The 24,930-nt window shown below is 39.1% G+C and overlaps 1 protein-coding gene across 2 annotated transcripts in view; it reads left to right on the top strand.

Moving 5' to 3' along the window:
• The window catches only part of DIP2C (DIP2 disco-interacting protein 2 homolog C (Drosophila)), a 144,533-nt gene that overhangs the window by 10,138 nt on the left and 109,465 nt on the right, over positions 1-24,930 (top strand). For both annotated transcript variants that reach the window (XM_010007003.1, XM_010007004.1), the window contains 3 exons: positions 2,862-2,972; positions 19,083-19,208; positions 20,020-20,229. In XM_010007003.1, coding sequence (XP_010005305.1) covers positions 2,862-2,972; positions 19,083-19,208; positions 20,020-20,229 — 447 coding nt within the window. The remainder of the gene's footprint in view (positions 1-2,861; positions 2,973-19,082; positions 19,209-20,019; positions 20,230-24,930) is intronic.

The raw sequence follows: 24,930 nt of genomic DNA on the forward strand, positions 1-24,930 counted from the left end.
ACTCTTTCCTATATTAATGGGAAAGTCAGAACTCAGGCCATCAGATGATTCCCAGACCTCATAAAAGCAGAAGGTATTTTGATATTCCTGTTTAGTTTGTTATGGCCTTACATGATTACTCATGCACAATGTTGGGGCTTTCTCTTTGCTGACTGTATGAAGAAACTCTGTGTTATCCACTGTGTCAGAACAGATGTACTTAAAAGAGCAAGCAGATATACAAAGTAGGAGGGAAATAAACTAGTTAAGTATATCAATTTTAAGATTAGGAGAGATTTTTCTATCTGTAGTAAGAACAAGAAGCTGCGTAATCGCCATAGCAAACTGGAGAACGGAAGAGCCCTTTGCAGTGTTAGAGATGCTTTGGGCAGCAGTGCTGCCTGACCAGTTGGACCTCCTGCTGTCTTCTGCAATGGCAAGGTCAGTGTTCGAGGTTACCTTACATGCACTGTCTTCTTTATACTGGGAATAGAGCTTTATGCACTGCCCACAGCTGCAGAAGAAGGGACTGAGACACTTGAGGTGCCTCATAGTCATGCTGCCAGGAGAAGGAAACCACAGGCTTGAATGTGTTTCATCCAAATGCATTCAGGTCTACCTGAAAGGTCTCCCTCCTGCAGCAGCTGTGCACCTATGAAACTGATGCTTTTCCTCACAATTTATTTTCCCTTCAGTGTTTGTAAAGGCCCTTGCATGAGGTTTTGTTGTTGGAAGGATTTGTGTGGCTCTCCACAGCCCGTTGGCCTACGTGAGTCATTTGTCATGGGAAATCATGGTAATGCTTTCTTCCCAAAACCTGTCACACAGCAGCAATTTCAGATACATGGGTTTTAGATGTGGGGTTTTTTAGATATTTGTAAATCTATGTGATTTCTAGAAAGTATTTCATTTAGGGCAATATGGGTAGGGAATGAGATGAGTAATGGTCATTGGCATCTCACACTGACCGAAACTTAATTCTTTTAAAGATTTCCATCAAAATTGATTTTATTGTTAACTTCTTATTGCTGGTTCTCAAGGTGACCCAATAAAGAAGGAAAAACTATAAATACACAAATGAGGAGAAAATATTTCCTCTGAATATTTCAGTGCTTCAGAAGTTAGGTTCACCTGCTTTAAAGAATATGAAAGCTTGAGGATGAGTGAAATTATGCTGTACTGTAGTGAGGAGATAGAGCAGTTAAATGAAGACATTTTGTTTAATTTAAGAGTATGAATTATTAATCATAGTCTGAGTAGAAGATCTGTGGATTGGCTCTGTTTTTAGGTGCCTATGAGATTTTGCTCCAACTATGTTTTTCAGCCAATGAGCTGCTTGTCCACAAAATCAAAGCTGACTTGCTGTATTTTGAGTTCAGTAGAACCAGGTGTACAACTTTTCTTAAATATGTTTTTTAAAGAATCCTTTAAAGCATAACTGAGACTGATTGAAGTCCATATAGCACTGTCAGTTGGTTTATATTCTACATAAAACATTTTGTTTCCACAAACGTAAACACTTCTACCTCTTCAATAAGCAGGCATTGAATAGTTCAGAAATAGCATTGGACATCATAAAATACTGTTTTTTAATGGAAAAATATGAACAGATTTCCAAGAATTGTTTTATTGAATCTAATTTCTATTTATTTATCATCCATTTGAATACTTAGTTATTAATCATTTAATTAAATAATTTTAACAGATCTTTCCTACTGTTGGCCATAAGTGCAAGAGGACAGTTTGACTTCTGGCCTTTACAGTTACACACAGTGTGTAAATACTTTTTAAAGGCAAAATATAATAGGAAAGAATTAATTTCATTTCTTTAGGTATTCCTGGGGTTTTTCCCCTGTGCACGACAGCACCTAAGGCTCTGTGCTTTATTAACTCTTAAGTGGAATGCATGGCTTACTGGGCTTGTCTGCTCAGGTCCTTCTCTGGAAGACACCAGAGTAACGTAACACTGCAATTATAGGTGCAGGTTAGCTTTCTTTTCCTATTCTTTGTGTGAATTTTCCTGCTTAAGTAATTCACTCGTCTCTGGAAGTGGTCAAGAAACTTTCATTTCCAGAAATGTTTATATAGAGTGCTGCTGTTATATCACTACTGTTGTTGAAGAAGCCTTCAAGAAAATAACGTGGGTTGTTTTTTGTTTTTTTTTTAAAAAGCAAGTTCATTATGAAAAAGGGATGAATACAAGGTTTGAATCTTAAATACTGGATGTTTAGACCTAGCATGCTGAGATGCTGCAGATATCTACAATAAGGCTTTTATTTTTATTATTTTGCTGGAACAGCATGGTTTGGTGCAGTTATTTTTAGTTTCTGGCCCTTGGTGGTTGAAAATGCCTGTAGATGTTAATATGGTTCCCTTCTCAGAGACTGTCTAATTTCCACAGGTGAGCATTGTGTTGTTACCAGCTGATACTACCCAATTGCACCAGGTTTTAGATGATAGACACTGGCTAATTCTTAATAGGAACTGTTTGTAACTAGTTTGCAGGAAAGCATCAAGATCCATTGCAATGGTGTCCACCTCCACTAGTACATTAAAATATTTCCTGAGTACTTCTTTATGGCAGATCATGTGTTTGGGGAAAAATAAAAACCATCACCAAGCCACTAAACTTATTTTCTGTATGCTCTTCTTATGTAGTCTGTGGTCCTGGAAAAAAAGTAGTTTTAGAGAGAAGCAGGAAAAAAAACCTCGCATCAGAAAAGCTGACCAGAGGCAAGTACTTTGTAACAGGTTGACATGACGTGGTTTAGCCACTGAGTGTTCATTTTCTATTTCTAGAGAAGGCAGAACTCCTCACTATTACGCTTCTGGAATTCAATCAGAATGAACTGGTTTTATTTTATTTGCTTTTCTTAATGCAGGGGTGGACCAGGCATTACCACAAGAACGTCGAACTCCTGTTACTCCGTCCTCTTCCTCTCGATACCACCGTCGCAGGTCCTCAGGGTCACGGGATGAGCGCTATAGATCGGGTGAGTTCAACTGAAAACCACAGAATTGGAAAGAAAATTTGAAATGGCTGATTCTATTCTTTGCTTTTCTAAAAATAATTTTTTTGTAAATTGATGTAGTAGCTGTACATGGGAAATGTACAAATACAGAGGCACCACCCAAGCACACACAGGTCGAGTTATGAAGCCAAAGCACATCTGGAATTGAATCTGGTAACAAATGCAATGGGCAACAAGAGGAGCTTCTGTAGGCAAATCAGCAGCAGAAGGAAGACTAGGGAAAATGTGGTCCCACTGCTGAATGGGGCAGGGAACAGGTTGACAAAAGACATGGAAAAGGCTAAAATACTTAATGTCTTCTTCGCCTTGTTCTTTACTGGTGAGACTTGTATTCAGTAATCCAAGGCCCCTGAAACCAGTGGGAAAACCCTGAGCAGTGAAAACCTCCCCTCTGTGAAGGAGGATCAAGACAGGGAACATTTGAACAAACAGAAGATGTACAAGTCTGTGGGATGTGATGGGATGCATCATTGACCAATGTCATTTGTGAGGCCACTCACAGTTCTTTGAAACGTTGTGGCAATTAGAGGAGTTTCCCGAGGACTGGAAGAAAGCAAGGTTCATTCCTGTCTTCCAAGAATGGCAAGAGGTAGGATCTGGGAAATGACAGGCCAGGCAGCCTCACCTCAATTTCTGACAAGGTGGTGGAGCAAATAGTCCTGGAAACTTTTTAAATCTGTGAAGGACAAGGGGGTGACTGGGAGCGATCAGCATTTATGAAATCTTCTTAGTATCTTGGTCAATCCATGTTTGATCATAGAATCATAGATTCCATGTTTGATCAACCTAATAGCCTTCTACAGTGACATGACTGCCTCAGCCATTGAGGGAAGAGCAGGGGATGTTGTGTGCCTTGACTTTGGTAAGGCTTTTTTTTGTCTCTCATCCTCATTAACAAATTATTGGAATATGGTTTACATAAGCAGACAGTGAAGTGGACTGAAAATGGGCTGAAATGCTGAACTCAGAGAGTTTTGATCTGCAGCACAAAGTCCAGCTGGACACCAGTCTCTAGTGAAGTACTCTAGGGGTAAATACTGTCTCCAGTACTTCTTAATAGTTTCAGTAGTAACCTTGCTGGTGAGACAGAGTGCACCCTTCACACATTTGCAGATGATACCAAATTGGATGGAATGACTGATACACCAGTTGTGAGCTCATTCAGAGGGATGATGGGCCAGGGGAGTGGCTTCAAGCAGTCTGCTCTAGGTGACCCTGCTTTGAGCAGGGAGTTGGACTGGATGATCTCCAGAGGTTCCTTCCAGCTCTGAAAATTCCATGATTCTCTGAAATTCCTGATGGTACAGCTTCAAGAATGCTTCAGGTTTTTTCCCCCTGCAGCAGCCACTGTTCATGAAATCCTGCTGATCACAGCCCATGGTACTGTGGCACAGCTGGCTTTCTTGGTACTGATTCTAGTTTGGTAAACCATAAGAAAAATACTTAATTTGAAGTGTAGCTAGTTAGGAACATTATTATGCCCTAAGTAGAAGGAGTGATTAAGGAAGGTAAAATTAATTTCAGAGCTGAACAAAAAGGTAAAATCTAATTTCCAAATGAATGGTATCCAAGTCTCTTCATGATGCTGCTCCACATATAACACAAAGTGAAGGAAGTGGTTGGTTTAAAACTGATAGACAAGTGAACTCTGACTCTTCTTTACTCTTACCTTTGAAGGCATAAACTGTGTGTACTACACTTTAACTGGATGAGGGTAGGTGTGCTGTTTCACCTGCTATAGGGACTGCTGCAGCTTAAGCACCCTTGACAGAGGCCACAGCTGATTTCTCTACTGCTGCCTCCCTTGCAGCAGCAGAATATAGATCTATAGACAGTAGCACCCATCAACTGTCATGGCAGAGAGACCCTTGTGAGCTGAGAGTCAGGAGCCAGGGACAGATGGTTGTGGAGGTTGTCGAGGAGTCAACTGTGGATGTCCTGGATTGTGTTTGAAAGATGCATCTTGCTGGACATACTCAGACTCATTGTGCTGACACAACTGGAAACTTATAGACAACTCCTTATTAAACTTTCTGTGACATCTCTCATTTATTTCATTAGTCAAAGAGCTTGTGAGTCCCATTTAAGGGAAAATGAAATGATAGATTTTGGCAGAGAAAGTTCATGTATGTCCAGACCCTTCTGATTAATTTGAAAAACTCCCCTCTCCCCTCAGAAACCTTGAGTTCACACTGTAGCTGCTGCCAGTTTTCCATTGAATAATGATTGTGGGATCTGCATAGTAATTCCTTGATATATAAGCTCCTAGAAGCTTCTCCCACAGTACACTAAAAATTGTCTGATTTCTACTCAGTGTTTTTAAACAGATGAAAATACTTTTCCTGAAATGGTCTAGTTTGTGAGTACCCGTGGTCCTCAAACCTCCAAGCTGTGACTCTCCAGAGCTGTTCTGTTAAAAATGTTTACTTGACTATGCGTTGAAAGTCATCTGCTCAAGCTGTGCTTGCCATTTGTAAACTAAGATGTTGAGTCAGTTTGGGGTTGGACAAGAGGAGACATCACACACATCTTCTCTGTGTGCCTCTCCTGGTGCCTCAGGAGAGCTCTGAGTTGATTTTGCTGCCCCTTGGTTTAAGTCACTTCCTGCTGCCTTGAAAGGAAGGTGTTTGTTCAGTGAAATGATACATAAGGTCCTGCATTAGGAATGGGGCGAGGTGGTGTAATGATACATATAAATAATAGGCACAAACTTTGTTGCTGAGAGGAAAAGTAAGAAATTGAGTGCAACACGTTGCTTCTTATAAGTGCAGGAGTCAGGCCTGCTATAAATTCAGATCTGTTACTGCTCTGAAAATGTCCTTGGTGTTAAAATTGGAAAGCTTGACAGTATTTTGCGGGTTTATGGCAGGGCTTTGGCTTCCTACCTTGATTGTTGTATAGCAGGAGTCCTCAGCCAGTCCCCAAGCTCTCCAGTAAGTTGGTCTGAACAGCTACCACATCTTCACTCATTCAGAAGAAAACTGTATATAGCAAATGTCTGTACAGATAAATGTAAACTTCCACTTCAATGTTGAAAAGTTATCAGATCATCTTCCTCAAATTTAGTTTCAGCAGAGCTTTGCGAATACACAGGGCAATGTTTCTGTCCTGAATTAGGTTCTCCCCTTCTATACATTGCCCCGTGAGATCAGGTCTGTTTCTTCCTTGGTCTTATGATTCATACTCTCTTTAACTACAGGGTTACAAACTTGGAAGTCAGATTTCCTCTCTGTTTATCTTGTCTTCAGATTCAGATTTGCTTCAGGCAGAAGCCTTTGTTTTACTTGTTGTTTTGCTGTGCTTAATGCTTCAGCATATCTGCTCTGATCATATTGTGATTCTTAGATCTTAGCTGTTACCCAGTTTCAGTGCTTGTTGTCATGTTTGGCACATCATCTTGGAAAAGGCCCAAAACAGAATGAATGTGCAGTCTTTAACCATTAAGTAATTCACTTCTAGGAAAACATTTCCCTTCTTTAGGCTTTTTTGCACAATTTTTTTCAATTAACATGTGCAAACAAATGCTCTACTTCAACTCTGATCAAAGACCTTTTCTGTTTCTTCTTGGTAAGGTTTTCCTAATTGGAAGTCTAATGTCCTGAAAGTCATCCAACTCTCCTTCCATGCCTTTGCTTTCTACATAAATTTAGATGTCAGCAAAGATTGTTTAATGAACTCTCTTTGAAGAGTCAAAATCATTGCTGCCACTAATATCACCTTCAACTTATGCTCCTTTATTATGGAAAATGTCAGACTGTGACATTTCAAATTCCTGCCTGTTTTCTCAATTCAGTCATCATTATTATTATTATTATTATTATTATTTTTTTTTTTTTATTATCTATTGTAACAGAATTTTTCAGCACTGTAATTCTGGAAACCTGGTTTATATTACTTTTATATTCTAAAGAAAATTGATTCTGAGTTTATGGAACCTAATTTTTTTTTCCTAAATGTTCTTGGTACATTTTGTGCTTTAAGGTAATTTGATTTAAAAATTCAGGCTACATTCGAATTTAGTCTAATTCTTTAAAACCAAAAGGTTTAAAGTTTCCTGGCTGCTTCTTTTTATACAGGAAGGGATCATGAAATCATTATGTTTCAAAATGTCAGGTTGATTGATCATTTTTCAGATGTCCAAGGATATAAATAATTCTATAAGAGTAGTAACTGAATCACTGCAGGGTTAAGCTATATTATTTACTTTATACAAATGTTGCAGCTAGTTTAACTGGTATTAATTCAAAAGTATTTTTTTGTTTAATACTTAATATAAGAGTTCACATAGTATTTACTCACTTAGAAACAGCATTTGGAAAGGTTTGCCAGATGTAGATCATGGCAGTGTTTTTCTATTAGCAGCTGCCAATCCTCAGCCCAGTGCTCGTACTAGAATATTATCTGGGGGCTCAAGGTGACACTGAAGCCAAATGTTGTGGTGGGCTGGATCAGTAACTTTTGACAAGTTTTTTTTCTGGGCATTGGCTTTTCAGGCAACAAAACCCAGTCAAAGGAAAACTGGCTTGCACTTCACTTCTGCATGCAGAATGGATGTCAGCATCTGGGTTGATCTGGCTCAAGTGATATGACTGTAAAATCAGGCACAGACCTGAGCACGAAGTTAATGATGTTCACTTAGGTGTAGCTGCAGTTGGACATACAGCTTTCTTTCCTTAGTGTGGTTCAGAAACTAGGTTTCTCAGGTACCTTGGGAAGCTGTAAATCTGTTGTTTTGGTATGGTGTGTTGAGATGAGGAGAAAGGAATTATATAGTAGAGTAAATAAGAAGGTAACCTGAACGGCTTAACTTTCAGTCTTATCATGCTGTCTAAACAAACTCAGTTGAGTACTGAGATTTTTTAAGGATGTTGGCCCTACATGTCTTCCATACAGTCACTAGGGACCGGTTTGCTCCCAGGTTAGCATTGGCTACGTTCTGCTCCTGCTAACATTTGAAACCTTTGTACAAGAACCTGAAACTTCTGCCACCATTATTTAAAATACCATCATGTAGGCTGTCATGCTTTTGGAAGAATGCTCTTACTGATTTCGTGCGTTAAATAGTGATCTGTAACTTCTCCACAGTGTATCCCTGAAGTAATACTGCTGGGAGTTTGGCCCCTTGCCTGTGACTGGCTCTTCTGGTGGCCTGAAGCAGAGCTGGGCTCTGCTGCCACGTAAAGGCTGCAGCACGGTACAGCAGCATCTGCTGCTGTGGCAGCTCCTAATTAAATACCCCATGGGTAAACTGGGCAGATCCTCATGAGCAGAAGTTGTTTTCTTGATCCCAATAAATCTTCCCCAGATCTGCGTTTCTCAGCCAGACATGACCTGTGGGGTTCAGAGAACAAATCTCCTTCAGACACCTTCAGCACCTATACTAACCCTTCTCCAGAGAACAAGTGTGTTACCATCCCTTAGTTGAGTGTTCAACACATGGAGAAATGAAATGTCAGTTCCTTAACAACTTTATTTTTCCAAAAGGACTCCCCTGTGGCCTTTAGGTTATCCAAAACAAAAAGCTTCAGTTCGCTATCCCAATGCTGAAAACCAGAGCACCCTCTCATGTGCCAGGACCTGGTCTTTACTTTAAAAACAAACAAACCAAAACAAAAAAGTCATGTAAATACACAAGAAGTACACACCAGTAAAAATTAAAACAAACAAAAAAATTAACATTACATCATATGTTCAAATGGACATGCATGTGTTAGGAATGAGATAGTGACTCTTGACTCTGGGATTTCTGCTGTAGGATTCTCCTCTGAGGAGATGAGGATGTGACAGATGAACCGAGCCAAGTCTGTTAAGCCTCTTGTTCCTCATGAGGTCTCTAAGAGGCCTTGAAGATGACCAGTATTCTGCACTGCCTGGAGCAAGTGTAATGCTAAAGAAAAATGAGACAAGAGAGCTCTAAAAACTGAGTTTTCCAAATGTCATAGATGATGTGGGAGGCAGCAGTGTCAGTGGAACTGCACTGCCTGTGTCTGAGGGTTCACGGTGTCTTAGAGGAAAGACCAGCAAATGAGGGCACACGTGCTATGTGGACTATGTGGACAGATTTGAAAAGGCACAGCAGTGGATGAGCATAGAGCTGGGAGCTGAGAAATGGAGTGTTCTGAGAAATACCTTATGTGGAATCAGCATCTCGGCTGGTAGCACGGAGGAAGGGTGCTGCAGGGAGGTGCTTGTGTACCCGGACTTTCGACAGGGAGTACCTCCCTTCTCCCACTCTTGCTGATTTTTTCCCCATACATTTAACTTCTGAAGAAGAGAAAGAAAAAAATCAGCCCGGTACACCAGTCTTGGAGGACTGCCAACCCCTGCCCCAGAGATCCCACCGCTGCAGAGAACAGCTCGTTTTCCAAGCGCACTCAGCACTTTTAAAAGACATCTTAATATAGGAGATTTTTGGTGACACTGCCAAAATAAATGCATCCTAACTGCAACTTTCCCAGCTCAAATTCCTAAGCCACCTTTCCCACACTGTAGTTCAAGAGGAAAAAAGACTGAACAGCTTATACTGAGCATGAAATAATTAACAAGTTATCCCAGGCTAGATTTGAGGGACATTTGAAATAAGGGAACTAGAAATGAAAGAATGTGCCCTGCAGACCCCAATCCCAGAGGAGGAGTTGGCACCAGACCTTAGGTAGCTGAGCTGTTCTGTTCTAGGAGCCTCAGGATGTGCCTTGCCACATTATTGTTCTCATTTACCATGAGATAAGTGTGTGTATGAAGCGTAACAAAAGTTGCTCTCATTTAGTGTATTTGCAGCTTATCTCATGGTGATTTTAAAATATGTGGAGAGCTTATATTTTGCATTTTTGCAAGGACATTCAAGATCTCATTCTGCCATCTTGCCAAAACTGACAAAAATAAAAGAATTGCTCTATGGGAACATAAGAGTTGTAGTGCATGGTAGAGGAAAGGATGGAATGGGAAGATCTGAGCAATCATTTTTAATGAACCCTTATCATTTAGCATTTCTCCAAAGAATAAGGAGAAAGAAAAACATAATGAATGAATTGAGATGGGACTGCATGTAAGCTTTAAAGGGGCTCATCATAAAACAAAGAATTTGTTAACCCTTGAGGTGAGCAAGGACTACTTGGAAGAGTTAATCTGAATTAATTAACCTAATTGTAGAGACTCAGAAATTATTTGATCTCCTATTTGCTTTAACTTACTTACAAGCTTAATTTTAAGCTACAATTCAATCACAGCAAAAATTTATATGACCACATCCTTACTTTTGACCCAGCAAAAAAAATTGTAAGGATAATTGCAGAACTCTTAAGGAAAATTACTCAAGGATCTCCAGAGAGTAACAAATAGAAAGCTGATTTACTTCAGTTAGCATAATAAGGGGGCCTGAGATGAAGTCACTATGTGAAGCTGACTTCCAGATTGCCTTACGAATGAGACAATAAATAAATGGAGGGATGGAAATTATTAGTGGGAGGTCTGCATGTTGTTTTTTTATTTCACTTATGGGTAGAGTTAATATAGCTTTAAATCTCAGAGTTTAGAGAAAAACATTTTTAAGTCAACTTTATTATAATACTGAAGAATCCAAAGTAAAGCAAAAACTATGCCTTTCAGCAAAACTAGCAGTGGAGTCATAATGAGTTCAGCCTTTTGATGTCCTCTATTTCCATCCCTGTGTTTCCCAGCCTGCCCAGACAGCTTTCCCAAATGCCTGTTCAGCTTTTACCTTCCACCCAGAGTTACAGATTATTGCCACTACCCTTTAAATTGGGAGATCACCACCATGCTTTCTGACCACATGAGAACATGCAAAGCTTCTAGCTTCTTTATGTGTGCACCAGGAGGTGAACAGAAGGTTCCTGGGTGGTACTCAGCAGTGTTGGAATGACAGTGCAGCACAGCCTTTTGCATAGTGCACTCACTGTGCTTTCCTGCAACAGTGGAGTTTGTTGGTTGCAGCGTCCTGGAAGATCCAACCCTTTTTCAGTGGCATGTTCATGGGAGTGCAGATGTTTTTCTAAAATGCTGACTTTACAGTCAAAAATCATGCAGGTCAACAAAATCTGGTCCCCAAATTAATGAAAAGTCAGCAGAACTTTCCCCTGCATATCCGTGTTATCTCCAGTTCCCAGTAAAACCAGAGGCCCACTATAGGTAGTTTAAACATCCCAAAGACTTACAAAGATACTTACATTTTTTGTTTTAATTTTAAATGGAAGCAAAGGTTTATTTCTGTTAGTAACCTCCACATCCCTTGTATAAATTAGTGTTGTCTTAGACCAGATGTTCTTGCATTCATTCGAGTATTCACTGTTTGTTGTGCATGCCATATTTCAGAATTAATAGCACACTTGCTTGCAGCTGGAGAGAAATTAGGTGTCACACTGTCCAGGCTATGTCTTTTCCTATCTTAATACCCAGAGAGATTGTGAAAGTGTTCCGAGACTGCTTCATTATAGCTTCACCCACAGCAAAGATTCGTATTATATGGACTCACTTTTACATTCCCAGGGGTGAGATGATTTTCTGAGGACTGATCTGTGTTGGATGAACACAGCAATTTTTTATGAAATCACTTGCCCTGTATCTGCCTGGAAATAAGTCAGTGCTGTCAGCCCAGGACAATGAAAAGACAAAGCCTAACTGTAATCTGTTCTGATGATACCACATTTACCATGTCTCACCCTATTTAGTATGTCCTCATTGCATTTCCAATAGATGTAGCTACCAAGTTATCTCTACTCAGAGTATTTACAGGCCATGTATTAGGAAATGAATTCTCAGTATATCCTTCGTTTCCATGGCAGCTACAACAAAGGTCTGATTAAACTCATAGACTTTGATGCTTTCAACTACTAGTTTCCTGTAAGGCAGCAATTGCCAACCTTTCTTCTGTATAATTAGCATACTATTGCTATACTTAGAATTGCCTTATCTAGAATTTTCAGCCAAAATTCACCTTTAATAGTGCTGGTTTGATAGTGCTGGTTTTCCTTAGTATCAGTTGCCTCCCTGTAATTCCCTGACTCAAAAGCTGCCAGGATTCTTCAGCTGCACTATGTGTCGATGCAGCAAGAACTGCCCTTGCTCCTAATGCCTCCTGCAAGCTGCTTCTCTGCCTGTTCTTCCAGCTGTTTTCCTTTATACCATCTCTGATTCTGGCTTCCTTGAGACAGAAATTTATTTGTGGTTTTACTTATTTATTAAATATCTGACTTGAGGGCCTGTCCTTAACTGCAATATAATTAAGACATAAATATGTATTATATGTATATAAATAACCTCTTATTACAAATTGTTTGGCATTCTCAACTCATTTGTGCAGAGCATTAACCTTCTTGATCTTAATAATATGCCATTCTGCAAGCAAGTCACAGACTCTCACATAGAAAAGCAAGGTGTTAAACCTTCTCAAGTCCTTGGGCTGTCCTGTTCCTAGTCCTATCATTATGTTACCAGGAATTGGCTGCTAAAGCAAATGAAGAAAGATTGTTTCCAAAGGGTAAATCCAAAACCCCAAAAATAGCTCTGGGGAGGGGGATTACATGAGACAAAAAGCAACAAACCGATTCAATCACATCTAGGTATGTCTCCCAGCAGCTTTATTCTTCCAGGGGTAAGTCCCCTGAAGGGAGGAATGGAAGTACCATTACTTCAGAACTGGAAAACCACACTGCAGAAGGTGGTAGGGACTCTGTTAGATAATTCTGCATATGTACAGCAAAAATTAGGCAACAGCTTGTTTTTCCATATTTGTGTTTCTTAAACAGCTGGTGATTGGTTATCAAGGTTTTATGAACACTGAGAAAATAAAAACTCAAGCAGAGACAAGATAAATAATACATTTTATCTGCAATATAGGTAGAAACAGGATTCAGTTATGTTGATTCTAGCAATGCATGACTACTTTCTACAGCAAGTCTAATTTCTTGTCTTAAAAAGAAACAGGGCAACGTGATAAATTAGATGCAAGAGAACTACTTGACACACAACTGCAAGGCCTGATTTAAGTGCAAAAAGAAGATGCTGTTTTTCTTTTGTCTGCTGAGGCATTTTATTCAAGGGGTGCAAGGAACAGCTTTATAATGTGGAAATTTTTAATGTAGCTGATGTTTACCATGGGAGAAGCACCCTGTTTTGTGATGCATGCAGAACTAACACCCAGACCCCTGATCTGTGAGAAGACAGCACTTACAGTATGTTGAGTGTTTGATGTGCCTATGTAGGAAATGCAGCAAATACTGAATAAAGGAAGCCACTGAGGCATGTTAAAGTCATATAGGGAACAAAAATTAACAACCCCTCCACATTGAAGAAGAATGCAACTTTTAAGTTCTTGAATAGGTTTTTGTGTTTTTAAAAAGAGCTGAACGAAAAAGAGCAAAATAATTCTGCTAAAAGCTGCAGAATTCTGTGGGAGGACTCAGAATATGATGCATATTTCAGATGTCTCAGTTACAGTTCCGAGCTTTCAAGGACGTTGTGTCTGGCCCAAGTAAGGAATGAGGCATTCACTGGGTATAAGGGAAAGGGCGAGTCAGCATCATGCTCCATGCCAAACGAGGATGCACACTTCAGAAGAGTGCCAATACCAATCAGACTAAAACTCCTGCCCAGACTCTCCTTCTGTGTGCCAACCCCAATTACCAATTAAAAAAATAATTGCCATGCCACTCCTCCAGTTATGTCCCAGGTCATCAAAAATGTAAGGAATAGGTGGTTAAAGAACACTTTGAAAAAGAGGTAAACAGTATGAGCAATCTGTAATTAACAGTTTGGTTCTGTATTTCTGGGTGTTCTGATTAAACCTTTGAACACTGCCCACCTGTCAGCAGTTAATACAGTTCTCTCCCTAGCATCTTTCACCCAGTTCTCCCTGTTGAGACTAGGTTGCTCCCTCCCACGTTGCCATACATTTAAAATGAGCAATCTCTTAGCATAGGCTTGTCCCTCTGGCATGGTCGTGTCCCAACCACCAACTCCAGTCTCCTGCTGGTTTGTTATGCCAGTGGGATCCCATGGGAGCTGCATGCCAGCAGAGGTGGGATGTCACATTGTTCTACAGAAGGAGAGATAGGCTTGCTCCCTTTTCCGTTGCCGATCAAATGCACTGATGTGTTGGAACGTGCAGCCATTAGATCACATTGAGGGAGAAAGCTGGGAAAAACTATGGAGAACACAGTGTCCATATCAAGCTGGTGCTTTGGAGTAATGTATGTTAGTGGGTTGGGTTTTTTTCCTAAGCCTTTTCAGTTAAACAAGGAGCACAAATTTGTGCCAAGTTACAAGATAAACCAGATGAAAAGAGTGAGTGTGCTATGCAAAGCTCCTTCTGGAGATGCTGGGCAATTTGTCCTGCTGATGGAGCAAGGAATTTATCTCCATTTGCAGAAGATAAGAGTTTCTGATTATGGAGCACTGTGGCTGAAGCCATGGGACATCACTTTGGGAGTGTGAGTCTGTGGAGTACAATCTCTATGCCAGTTTTAATTTCTCTGCCCTTTGTTGTGAGACTTCATCTCTTTAATAGATCATTAGCTCTTTGAAGGGAAACTTTCTGTCTACCATATCCTTGTTTGACAGTTCCACTCCCTTCTCCCAGAAGTATGCTCTCTATTCTGTGATACAAAGTAAAGAGAGACAATAAAGAAATAAAAATGCTTTAATGCAACAGAGAAAAGAATGCACAACTTAAGCAATTAGCTTACCCAAATGTGTTGCCTTTTTTTTTTTCCCATTTATTGATTCCATGAGTACAAACTCACAAATTGGATTCAGTGGAGGAAAACAGCAGATAAGGAACTGCACAGTGGTTCCAAGTACTGTAGATAGAGTTGGTGATACTTCACTGTATGCTCTAGATTTTCCATTGAGATTTTCTTGTGGAAAAGTCAGGTGGGAAGAATATAAAGATTTTGTTACCTGTAGGAGGGCTTTGAAGGGTCAGGACCAGAAGTCATTTTATCAGCTTTAACAGTGTAGTTAAAATGTCACAGACTTCTACATGAAAGAACATTTCTCCTAAAAGCATTTTCTTTGCACTTAGACCCAGGATTTTTTCAGAAGGCTTGAGTGCAACTACATCAAGGTATATGCTTCAAACTCTATCAGAATTCTGTAGTAGGGGAGACATTGTAGCATGTCACACTATGAGGAAAGAGAGGAGAGGTGGGGTTTTTGTTGTTGTTGTTTTATATATATATATATTTTTAATGAAAGCTCCTTACTGTGTGGCATTTCTGGGTAAAATCCTTATAGTTTAACCTTTTTTTTTTTTTTTTCTGGAAAATTAAACAAGAAATCTGTTTTTTAAAGCAATGCTGAAGCACAATATGATTAATTCAGTTAGCCTGAGTGTGGCAGAGTATATTGAGAAGACAGTTCAGACAGTTTTGTCAGACCTTCAAGACAAGGGGCATCATCCTGCCAGAGGTGGTTTGAAATTCTAATGTGATGTTCTCTGCCGATTCTGTGTGATATGTGGAGAATACAAACTGCTTTGTACTGATGGGATTCAAGGGAAAAAGGGGTGTCCCTTCCTGAGGGAACTTTGATATATCTTCTTACACTCATTACACTTTGTCCCAGTATGTATCACAAATGTGGTTTCCTTCTTTTAGTGAACAAGGAGTTTCCAGTTACTAATGTGTGAGTTCCTATTGCAAGTCTCCTTGCTTTCTTCGGTAGCTGATAGAGACAGAATGTGGGCAAGCAGTGGAAGAGGATGGACACCATAGCCCATATTTCACCAAGATAAAGGCAAAAAGCTACCACACTTTTGCTCGAATTTATGAGAAGCAAATCACCAGGGTCACCATCTGGTGAGGAATCTACATTTCAGTTCAGGTTTAAATCCATGCTTCATAAAACTAAGAAAATAGATTATTAGTTGTATTTTGGCTAACTTTCCTTGTGATAGATCAGCAAAGTTGGCTTGTAGATCAGAAAAGCAAAGCTAAAACCTAGAGAAAGCAAAGCATGTGTATAGAAAATGCATACCTGAAGCTGATATTTGGTGGGAACAAACCTACTTATTCTTTCTGTCTTGCTGTGTTTACAGAATCGATAGTGTAATAATACAGGAGTTGTTCTCTAGTATTTCTTAGCTGTCAGCCTGATTTTCCCTCCCTTCTCTGATTTCTCAATACTTTGGGACTTAGTGTATAGGTGTGGATGGCTAAAATGCTGTTCGTTAGTTTAACATGTCCAGCTCTATACAAAACTGTCAAAATAGGTTGAAGAGCATCTTCAATAGGCTTTCATTCAAAAAGACAACATACAAATTGTATAGGCTGTTACTCATTCTTTACCCAATCCTCAGCCTTTCTTTATATGCTTAAAGACGCTTCATTTAGCCAAGAGTTTTATTCCAGGGAGAGAACATTGTGAAAAGGTTTTTTTATCCAAGCTTGACAGTTTCTTGTGTCTGCCTTTTTTTCCTCTCCCCTAAAAGCCTGTAAGCTCTTGCTGGTAGTCCCTGGACCATCTCTGAGCTGTCTGTCCTCAGGCTTTTCTAGGGTTGTGTCCAGGGTACCCTCTATAGTCTGAGTGAAGCCTTTAGAATAGTTGTCCTTGCAGGCTGAGCTGGGAGCAGGTATGAGTGTCTTCTCTCCAGTCAGCTTCTTTCTTGTTTATTCAGAATTTCTTACCTTTTCTATTGTTTTTGCTTTCCTGTGGGCTTTTTTTTTAATGTTTTGTGTTTTTTATAGTAAGATATACCTTGGTTTATTCCACAGTAACCCATTACAAATAAACATTATCTGTCATGTGCTTTATTGAGAAAACAATTCAATTCCTGGACTCCCGTGGACTCACTTGAAAATTAAAACCTTTCAGAGTACTTTTTCATCAAGCTGTTGAGCTTACATTACATTTTTTTTAAAAAAAATCACAAGTTATGATCCAGTGTCCAGCTGTCACTAAGCATTTTAATAATTATTTTCTGTCAGCTGTCCTCCTTTAAAAAACTTTTGAATAATTTGAGGTACACCTCATCTCCCTCTTAATACTTAGAGTCAAAAACAATCATAAATACAATAATATACAAATAATTCTTCCTGTCCTGATGAGAAAAAATTTTTCTCTTCCAAAAATTGCTGTGGGGTTTTAGACTGTTTTAAAAGGAAAAGCTCGGGTTTTAGTGCTTGATATGTAATTGCTATCCTTTGAAGAAAAACCAAAAGTTTTCCCTGCTTGTTGGGTAAGAAATATAAACTATTAGTGAGCGTGTTCAGCCCTGTACGTTGTTGGCATTGGTGTGGAGTGAGCAGGTAGGAATTTATCCTGGGGACATGCTGTTAGGTAGAGAGTTACATTGTTTATTTCCTTAGCCTAATACTTTTCACATAAATATTTCATCAGGGTTTAATTGTAAGACTTTGAACCTTCTACTATAAAACTGATATTAGCATTGCAATCTTCCTCTGTTTTGGTCTGTTAGCCTCATGGCTCTTTTGTATTTTGAGTATGCCTTTCCAGCTTTGCTGTTTGCTTGCTTTGCTTTCACTAACATGCTTATCTTCTTCATGATTTGAAACAAAGCACAACTCACAAAGGCATCTAAACACATTCTTTTTCATAGACTTACTCCTGCAGTCTTTCCACTGAGAGTTGCTTGAAGCCTGGCAGAGTAGTATTTCCTGTTATTAAAAATGAGGTGTAGTGGCTGATCAGCAAGATGTTGCCATCTAATGCTTTTAGTCATCCTTCTAGTTGTTACTTAAAACAAGTCCCTTATACTGATGTGATCCAGCCAACAGCTCTTTAATTAAAGTTGGATATATATACATAAATACACTCTTCCCTTTCCTGTTGCTTTTCTTGGGGAACATTGCCTGTTCAGAGCTGCCACCACCTCAACACAGGAGTGGGAAATAGTGTGCTGCCAAGCAGGCTTACAAGGGTGGTCTTCAGACAAATGTAGCAGGAGAGAAGTGGGATCATTCTGGATTAAGTCTGCTTTACTGTGCTCCTGCATCACAAATGGGAACAGCTAAAAACTGCACATAACTTGCTGCATTTTCTACAGCTGGCTACTAGGGACTGGTTAAATGACAACTTCTGATGTGCTTCCAGTAGATGGTCAATGTGTGCCAACTTCTTTAACTGTAAGTGACTTGTGTTGGCTACCCTGTGTTTTGCATTTAGTCTCCTCATGTATGTCTTGTCCCCAAACCATTGAAACATGCAGACAAACCATGTAAGGTAACAAACTAAAGGAGACTTGTTTCAATTTGTAGTCACAGTAGCAATTAAAAGATTTGCACAAAAAAAGTAATTAATCAAAACATATTGCTGATGTCTTTTAGACATGATAAATGGTCTTTTTTATTTCTGCCTTGGGGAGGAAGACAGCTATATATACAAGGTAGAGGAGGTCTTCAGTGAGGATGTCCCAGTGGAGAAAGGATCTGTTGGATGCACTGGAGCAGTCTGGGGTGAGCTGCATGTAGCACATGCCTGTGAAGCACAAGGCCTGTGCTCAGGAAAAGCACAGGGCCTCATGCCTTTTCTTCTCATTCCTCCTCAGGCCAACCCTAGGTAATACTTTTCTGCGAATAAAGCTAGGGGAAGGAGACAGGAGCAGGATTTGGGAATGGAGACCCTGCTGCCATTTATGTTGCAACATTTCATATACCTCTTACCCTTGAAGTCAGTGTTCCTTTTCACTTAGTTTGTGTGACTTTTTGTGTAAATTGGAAACCTCATTCGTTTAAAACAAGGGCAATGTTAACACACCACGCTTTCGTTGGAAACAGTAATGGCTGCTGAAGTAACAGCTTTTGGTGAAACAGGGACTTGCTCTGGGGAAGTGGATTTCCTTCTCTGCAAACTCTGACCTGGGAATGTGATACAGCTCAAAGGGCTTTTTTGTTAGTATGGCATTGGTCACTTGCTGCTTTTTTCTGCAGGGAGAACTCACACAGTCCCTCTGAAATCCAGAGCATTCCTGGCCTTTCATTGTTGGGTATGCATTGCCAGCCCAGCTGGTCTGCAAACCAACCTGTGCTCAGGTGCACCCAATGCACAGATGGCTCATTTCTTTCTGAATAATGGCTTGAAATCTCTCTTTCCTTTCAGATGTCCACACAGAAGCAGTTCAGGCAGCCCTTGCTAAGCATAAAGAAAGAAAAATGGCAGTCCCTATGCCCTCAAAACGACGTTCATTGGTGGTCCAAACATCAATGGATGCCTACACACCTCCAGGTGAGCATCTCTGTGTATTGTATGAGAATTTTAAAAATAGTTCCCTGTGCTGCTATGAGCTAACAATCTGCCTGCATAGATAGTAATGGAAATGTCATTTGAAGCACATCAGGCATAACATTGAGGTATGTTTGAAGAGAAGATGAACGGAATGGTTGGAAAGTCAACTGGAGCAGTTGACATGATTACTTTGCCCATTGCGGTACCTCAACTTGCATTGGTCCATTGGTGTCATGAGGACCTAACTATTGCCAAAATGTATTTTCTGTGACTCAAATTTCTAGTCTATAACACTACAGTGGAATGTTGTCTTTACAACTAGTTGTGCCATTCCTTTTCACATTTATCTTCTCTTCTACCTGCTACCTGTGAAAATACCCCCATACTTGCTGAATCCAGCTGGGACTCCACTTCTCACTGAAGGGTTGGCTTTTGACAGCTGGGAAAGTTTTTCACAGACTTTGTGTAGTGAGCTTGGGAAGGTAGTTTGGATATTCTGTGCTGTTAATACATGGTTAGAGATCTTCAGAAGATTCTCAAGCCATATTATAAAGGAAGAGTCCTTTATAATCCTTATTTTGGTACAATAATACACAGGCCATGACCTTAGAGCAGAAAAACTCTCTTGGTGCATTTTTATCAACTGCCTTTGTCTCAGGGCTTTCAGTATTACAGTTTTCTTATTATTTTTGCCTACCTTCATGAGTTTTTATTAATAGCAGTTATCTTTAGATTTTAATATTAACATGCCTTATTTCTATTAAGAAAATCCAAAGGCACTAAAACTTAACAAGCTGGTTTTAATTGCTAGATACTTCTTCTGGTTCAGAAGATGAAGGCTCCGTACAGGGCGACTCCCAGGGAACTCCCACCTCAAGCCAGGGGAGTATAAATATGGAACATTGGATCAGTCAAGCGATCCATGGCTCTACCACATCAACCACTTCCTCCTCCTCGACACAAAGTGGAGGCAGTGGAGCTGCACACAGACTGGCTGATGTTATGGCTCAAACACATATAGGTTAGTATATGGACATTTCGATTGTGTCCAGTGTAACATGAATTTTGTCTCTCAAATTCAGATGATGCTTTTATATGGAGTTTTATAAACATCTTTCCCGTGCTTTTTCTTCTTTCCTTTTTTTCTGTTGACATATATTATATGGAGAGATGATCCTATGAGAGCAGCTGTTTATATTGGGGTAAACTTATGCAGAGGCAAACAGGGTCTAGCTGTTGGCTCTCAAATACCTTAAAATGTACAGTTACGTGACTTCCACTACTTAGCATTAAAACATCTCTGTAGGCTCCATCAGTAAGCGGAATCAGTACATGCAGTTAGGAATTGCTTGCACATGAATTTCCTCTACTGCTGCACTGCTTTAATTACATAGTTGAGTGATTTTTGATAATTCTGATAATAGTAGGTCATACTTTTCCTGCATTTAATTGAATCTAGGATACTTAGATTGGGATATCTAGCTATGGTAGTCCTTGGTAAAGTCTACTATATAGCTTCAGAGAAGAGGTCTGTTGTTATTAATGTTAGTAGATTGTTTGTGTCCTTTGGAAAGATCCTAGGAAGCCTAAGCTTTCTTTCCATTAGGGCTAAGCTTCACAGACTTTAATTGTTTCTGAATATTGTGCCATTGACATTCATCTTCAAGAAAATGAGGCAGCTATTTGATCAGGCACATGGAAAGCAAGGCTTGTTTTCCCTTCATTGCCCAGTAACTCTTGTTTATCATATGAGGCATCTGTTTTGAGTGGATTCTTACTAGGGCTGTGTATTTTGGATTGTCGCACTGAAAATCTGGTGGAATCCATACTGGAACAGATAAAGCAACCTTGCTACTGTTCTACTGTACATATGAAATGCAGTTTTGTGTGACTGTTCCTCAATGGATCATTCTTTTTCAAGTATATGTAGTGAGATACATGAAGGCATCCAAAAAGTTTCTGATTTTATGTGCTGTTGAACTAATCCAATGTCCTTGGGTTTTTTGCTCTCAGTATAGCTTGATGTAACACCTATATTTTCAGACAGGCAATCCTCTTACCATGTTCTGGAATTGCTGAATTGCGGTCAGGGGAAGATTTTCTATTGTATTCTTAAATTAATACTAAATTAATAGCTTAGAACCTTGTTTTAGAAACACATACACTTCTGAACACATTAATCATTGCATTTGGTTATTTTCTGTGACTTCATCTTGAAATGCTAGAGGAAATTATAGCATAGAGAATTAAATTTATCTAAACTCTCAAAGGTTGCATTACTCACACACCGAGTCTTACTGTGTCTTTAAATATAGCTTCTTTATAATGTGACATTTCAGTAATTTTAAATCTGGCACAGTCTTTTATAATCACTGAGTTTGTGTTAGATAATATAGAGCTAAACTAAGATGGCAGTATTCTGCAGAAGAGGAAAAACGCTACTTCTTTTACTTGTTTTGTTTTTCCTTGCTCCCTTCTTTGAAGGAAGCAGTTAAGCTTTCCTCAGTGTGTACATATTTTTATTCATTCTGACAATAAGGTACATTAAATTACATCTCTAGTTGGACAGCAGTTGTGACGTAGCAATGTAACAAAATATGAGTGATATCTGCTGATGGATTGAGACTATGATCTTAAGGTTACTATCAGTCATTGCTAGGATCATTGGAAATGTAAGAGAAGCTGCACAGATGATAACTGGAAGTTGTGTTTCTTTATAGGTGAGCTGCTTTCTGTGAGAATTTGAAGTGAAATGACTCTTTTGTTTCTTTTCAATCTGAGGAGGTGGATTCTGCATTTAATTGTATTCTAAGAGGTTTGAAATGTTGTCACAGATAGCATTGCTCTTTCAGAGGCAGGGTGCCAGTGATCGTAAATGAATAATCCCCTCTGGTAGGAGAGAAGGTGAGAGAGAATAATCCTGTTCTCTGAAGCTCTTCAGCAACAGGTCACAATTTGTTCTTGATCACAGAGAACATATTTTCCCAAGGCTTGATGGTCCAGAGAGTTGCTCTCCAGAGACAGATCAGCCTGCAAGAGAGAAATCCTCTGTAAATATGTAAGGTCATACTGCCATACCCTGTTGATAAATAGAAATTTAAGGGGCAAGAGGAAAGACCTTTAATGATAATCAAAAGAGTCCTCCATTCTGATATCCACTAGGATTTGAACTCCAGAGTGCATCACAGAGTCAAAGGGAGATTTTTCCAGTTCAAGTACTGTAACGCAGTCCTTCGAAGGGATTTAATACAAAGATTTGCCTATAATATAATCAGAATTCAGCTTTGTGGATAATGTTGATAATTTGCATAAGCTGTTATATGATTTTAATATTACACTGTTCAATTAATTTGGCTGCTGCTGCCGCTCTACTATGGCCAAAGTTCCAGTTTAGGATAGATATCCTTTAAATATTTATTCTCAGTTTCAAAACACTCAGGTGTTTCCACTAAGCTACAGGGAGAATCTCTACTTTGGCATACATTTCACAATTGCATTGGGTAATTCTGAAACTTAGAGGTCAAAGCAGTGAAATGTGTAAAAAATACCTAAAAGTTCTGACCCATCTTTGGGTCAGCAGTGTATATATTTCTAAGGTCTTTTAGCTTTCATTTATCTGTATTATATTTTTCAGATCTATACATCTATAAAAATCAAGTAGAGAAAGGACATCCCAAAGCTCAGATAGTTCATGTAGTGAAAATCACAAAGCGCTTACTTAAAGTTATAAATTTATATAAAGAGTTAAACATCTCACTACAAAATTTTGATCATGCATTTATTGTTTCCTTCACATGTTTTGAATATGTTTCTCTTTGAAAATCAAAGGCCCCTACCCAAATTAAAAACTAAATAGATTTATAATAAAGCAAATATAAAAAAATGTGCCGTAAAGCATCGCTGATAATTTTCTAATAACCTTAAAATTCTGAAGTGTTCTGAGGGGGAATGTTAACTTACAATGCAGAAGACTAGTTTAAAATTCTTTCTGGCCATCAGAACAGGAGAAAACCAGCTGATGGAAAATCCAACTCTGCATTTCCCTTCCCTGATAACTAGAAGAGCCAGCTTGTTTGGATGAAAAAGCTACATTTTCTTCATGTTTAGTATTGCAGAGATGCTTTTTGATTTCCCAGAGACTTTTCAAATATGTGGTGCTTTTGTGAGTTTCCAAACCTCCACTGAAAAGTATTCCTGCACCTCTTCTGCTTCTCCTCAAACAGGGGGCTCTGTCAATGCATACACTCTTACCTCTGCATGATTGTGCTCTGCATTGTTGGGTCTTTCTGATTTTCATGAATTGGGATAAATTATATAACTCCAGTGAAAGAAATGAAGAGACCCTTAACTGGAAACAGCTGTTTTGTCTGTGATCTACTAATGCAAGAATACTGGAAGAGATGGGAAGAGGAGGTGACGCAAATATATATGTTTGATGGAGGAAATGCTTTGAAGTCATGCAGCTGTCACAGTTTCAACTTTTTATTCAACACATGTGTCAGGATCGTTATTCTTAACTAAACCTCAAACAGTGCTTCAAGTCACCTGACATAAGACCAAGCAGCTCTAGACACATCCTGTCCATATTCTAAGCCTGGAGTGACTGTTCTATACAAAAACGTGTACATTCCACATAACATAACAATTAGCTTCTTCTTTAGAAGTAATTTAGACCAAATTTTAGTCTGTGTGACTTTTATTTCTCAAAGCCTGACTCTGAGAAGGGAACCAACTGAGGATTTGTAAATCTGTTGGTTGAAACCTACAGTTGTAGATACTGGCATGATAGAACATCTGTTATGCAGATACTATAAAGGAGCACAGCAAGACAAACCTTAATGTTTCTCTTCTGCTAGATAAGGGTGCTTCTTAATGGAATGGAAGTGGCAGATGGGCAGCCAGGGTGCTAAAATCCACTTCTTCACCAGCCAGTGGTGACCAGTTTTGGAAGAGACTTTCTTTTAGGCAATTTCAAGTGTTAATACTAATTGTTCAAAAGGAAGCTTCTTTCTCATGTTATTTTACCATGTGTTACAAATAAGTATTTGGTTTCAAGTGTGAAGATCTAAAGATCATCTCTGCTCTGTGGTGCTTTGGATCACGTATCTTCTCTCCTACGTATTAAAAAAAATATTTCATCTTGGTGCTAAAACCTAAAAAGGAGATACTTTAACTCCAATTCACTTTGCCCTGTGAAGTCTGAAAGATGGAAATACTTCACTGGAAAGATGTAAACAATTATAGCTAACTGTAATAATACTTCTTCATGTTACTAACAGCTTACCAAGTACCATTATTTTCTTAGTCATGGTCTGCTCTCCTATTTGCATAGCAAAACTGCATTGTAAGCAAAAGATAAAAAGATAAACACCAGCATTTTTATCTTTTGACAGAGTTATTGGGTAATTCAGTCACGACCTATAAAAAGTTCTTGCCACTTAGCAAGAAAGGGCAAAAGTTGTTCTGTTTCTAAAATAGTTGATAATGACAAGACACCTAAAATGAAGACATTATTCAAATAATTAATAGCATAAGCTTCGTTGTCCAATCTATTATACTTCATTTGGTCACTTACTGCACAATATAAGGTGTTTGTTTCAGTAAAATTGTAACAATGGACATGATCAATCTCAAAAGGTTCAAGTGGACATGTGTGGGATAGAAGATGTTTTTGAGTAACACAGTAAAAGCCATCTCATGTTTTTCTCAACCAGAGATTGTG

Source organism: Chaetura pelagica, unplaced genomic scaffold (assembly GCF_000747805.2).
Source record: "Chaetura pelagica isolate M959 unplaced genomic scaffold, ChaPel_1.0 scaffold17, whole genome shotgun sequence".
NCBI classification, from domain to species: domain Eukaryota; kingdom Metazoa; phylum Chordata; class Aves; order Apodiformes; family Apodidae; genus Chaetura; species Chaetura pelagica.